The sequence below is a fragment of the Lissotriton helveticus genome, chromosome 10 (assembly GCF_964261635.1).
Source record: "Lissotriton helveticus chromosome 10, aLisHel1.1, whole genome shotgun sequence".
NCBI lineage: Eukaryota > Metazoa > Chordata > Amphibia > Caudata > Salamandridae > Lissotriton > Lissotriton helveticus.
Genome location: NC_136071.1, coordinates 56315309 through 56319033, shown reverse-complemented (window position 1 = coordinate 56319033; position 3725 = coordinate 56315309). Strand labels below are relative to the sequence as shown.

At 41.3% G+C, this 3725-nt stretch overlaps 1 protein-coding gene across 1 annotated transcript; it reads right to left on the bottom strand.

The window, feature by feature from the left end:
• Positions 1-210: 210 nt before the first annotated feature.
• LOC144783862 (olfactory receptor 1C1-like) lies at positions 211-1038 on the bottom strand. The gene has a single exon (XM_078662609.1). It carries the CDS (start codon positions 1036-1038, stop codon positions 211-213), a length of 828 nt encoding a protein of 275 aa, XP_078518735.1.
• Between the last annotated feature and the right edge of the window lie 2687 nt (positions 1039-3725).

Below are 3725 nucleotides of genomic sequence, written 5' to 3'. Positions count from 1 at the left end.
AATGACTGCTTGAGTAACATAACTTAACTGAATACTATTTTTAACCATTTCCAATCAGAGATACACATGAAGATGCCAATGTTGTCCTGCCTGTTTATTTGCAACATCCTCAATCATACTGAGAGTTTAGGTAGGCATTCATTCAAATGGAAGAGTACGGACACCACACATCATGTGCTCTATATGTACAGTCATCCCATAGGTTTAACATCACTGCCGCCCTATTATTTTTACAAAACCAGAGCGTTGACAGTCAAATTTCACTTTCTGCTGCCGTGAACCATATAAGAGTGTGACAACAATAATGTGAGAAGAACAGGTGGAAAAGGTCTTGCGCTTGGCTACAGCGGTTGGCATCTTCATTATGGTGGTGATGATGTGACCATAGGAGATGGCAATGCAGATTGAAGGAACACACAGAATGAAGCTCCCCTCTACTATTTGTACAAGTGTAATAATAGTGAGGTCTGAGCAGGAAAGCTTTAAGACTGGTACAACATCACAGAAGAAGGTGTAGATCTTGTTGGGCCCACAGTACGTTAGCCTGGAGGTCCACACTGCGTACAGCAATGAATGCAGGCTGACGATGACCCATGATCCAGACATCAGGAGTAAACAGAGCTTTCTACTCATCATCAGGGTGTAATGGAGGGGATGGCAGATGGCCACATACCTATCGTAGGCCATCAGCGCCAGTAGGAAACTTCCCATGCTACCAAGAGAGACGAAGAAGAACATCTGAGTGAAACAGCTAGCAAATGAAATAGTTTTAGTTTCATGAAGGAGACCGACTAACAGGTTGGGAATGATGGTGGAGGAGATGCATATATCCATCACTGACAGGCAGCAGAGGAAAAAGTACATTGGGGTTTGGAGATGGGAGTCGCTGACAATCAATCCAATGATAACAGTGTTTCCAAAAACTGTTGTAATGTATGTGATTAAAAAGAGGACAAAGAGCAATTTCTGATACTCACCAAGGTCGGAAAATCCAACAAGGATGAATTCTGTCACTGTAGTTTGATTGTCTTTATCCATAATTAATATACTCTATGAAGAGATAGAAAGGTAAAAAAGATTATTAGTTATGGCTGTCAGGTAACGATTATGTGGTTGCATATAATATTTATCTCCATAATTATCAGACATTACAATGGGCACAATTATGGGGTATATCCTTTATGATTGCATTATAGTTACTCGTTACTTATTTTCTATGTGGTGTTGTACGGTCATCTATTTTAAAAGCTGGGTCTATTGGATGATTTTAGTTTTTTAACACAAACAAAATGTATTAACACTTTTTAATGACCTTTTTAAATGTTTTAAAAATATTAATTTCGAATTAGCTCTTTTTTATATTTAGAACTCCTCTTTCTCCTAATGTTGCAATGCACACGCACTTTATCTTTGCAAGAATCATGCGTATAAACTGTGCTGTAATATTTTTTTCTTTATTTTTTTATGGTCATAAAGGCCAAAATAAATAATTTTTATATTGATAGCATTAAAGCAGTAAAATGGATGTTGAATAAGCACGTTTGCTTTCATGAAAACACGGGATGTTGGAACTTCACTGATGCCACTCGAATCAATTTTTAAAAAATCTCTTTCTACTTACATTCAATACCTCTTTCACTCCTTAGTCTGTTTCATTATTTTTCCATCACACTTTTTCTCCAAGCTCACAGAGGCACATGCCTAATTGATAGCTATTCCTCCCCACCCAAACTGCAGGAACATCCATGCATTATTGGAGATTGTAGGGAACTGGTTTGCTAAACTAAGAGCGATAGAGGCTGTAATCTTGATAGAAGATGTGGCTTCATCTCACAATCTTACAACTAATTAGTGAACATATTTCTCTGAAGAATTCCTTTCTTAATCTTGGTAGATGCATAAAAGCAGAATAATTTCCTCAGAGACACTTGTTCTTAGCAGCTGAAATCTCTGTGTGAAGTAACAGGAAAAATATGGAGGAATTGACACAAAAATACCAATTTCTGCATGATATTTCCCAAACACTTAGATCCTAGTTTCTTTCTTGCAGCACAAATTAATGTGAAACCAGTTTATAGTAATTTTGAGTGCTTGAAAATAAGGGAATTATACATGGCACTTTTAATGCGTAAACCATCTAGGGAACCCGAACAAGTGGCTAATCTTGTAAAGTACAGGTTATTTTAGATATTTGTTTATGGGTCTGCCAGCCCATAAATCTACTTGCAAGCCCATAAATCTACTTGCATGATCACTCTCTTCATATACTTTGAAGAATTGTTTAAATACCTTTCCGCATAGTAATGCTCACGTTAAGAAGATTTAGTAGTTTCTAGAGTAATTTGTAGGCCCCAGCGGAAAATTCATTTTGATTGAAGAGTTGGCGCATATTCAGGAAACTGCGCTACTCGTGTAACACAGAGTTCTTGTTGAATTATGATGTCTGCTGCATGGCAGAATTATTTTCTGTTGGGGTGCGTAAGGCGCTATTGGTGTACTTGAGGCTCTGATATCACGCACGAGGCTATCACGTGCTTGTGAGCACAAGTGAGATTTCCCCATACTCTAGCGCAGCTTCCCAGCAACACAAAACCATCCAGCACTTTTTGTGACGTTAGTGATCGCAAGCAGTCGTGTATCTGCTTCTCAAGTAGATTTTCACTTCGACAAGTAGATAAATCAACTCACAAAATACCTTTTTAAGTTAAAATTCAACTCAAAGGACATTTCAAGGTGTTTTTTTAGTGCTAAGAGCATTTTTTATTTTACTTTTTTTTTCAACAGGAAGGAAGTGCCCCAGAAACAGTAACTTCCTCTTCCTGTCCAGAGGGGTCCTCCTGGTGCTTTTTCCATCTCATGGCCACTTTTCATTTGGATTTCAAGGTGAAAGGATCACTTTCTTTGTCTGCTACATATACTACTGGATTTTAAGGACTTTAGTTTTGTGACATCACAAGTATATTAAAAAATATTTGGATAAGGATGTTGTTTGACAAAGAGCATGCACTAGTACTTTATTGGTGCTTTTATTCAATTTTTGTATTTGATTGTGGTTGTGGTGAGTGGCCTGGTTGCAGTAGAGGCCAGGAATCTTTGCATTGAAATTTTTTTCATTTATAAGAGAAAAAGGTTGCACAGTTAAGTACATTTTCTACATGTTTGTTAAATTTGCACTATTCATTTGTTTTTTTTGTGGGATCAACTTGCCAACAGAGCCCTTGGGATTGAGACCACGTCAGTCCCTGTGCCGGTCTCTCGCAGCCCTGTGAGGGGGTCCAGTGTCCTGCGCCCCGCATTGCCTTGCAGCGCGAGTCCTCCCGGCGCCGCTCTTGCCATCTCAGCGGCCGCCGAGGGAAGGACTCGCTTTACCATCAACCCCTGCGGCGGCGCACCTTGACGCCGTCATTGGAGCGCACGGAGGCGCATTTAAGCAACAGTCACCCCCGGCGGAAGCGGGATCAACTTCCCAACAGAGCCCTTGGGATTGAGACCACGTCAGTCCCTGTGCCGGTCTCTCGCAGCCCTGTGAGGGGGTCCCGTGTCCTGCGCCCCGCATTGCATTGCAGCGCGAGTCCTCCCGGCGCCGCTCTTGCCATCTCAGCGGCCGCCGAGGGAAGGACTCGCTTTCCCATCAACCCCTGCGGCGGCGCACCTTGACCCCGTCATTGGAGCGCACGGAGGCGCATTTAAGCAACAGTCACCCCCGGCGGAAGCGGGATCAACTT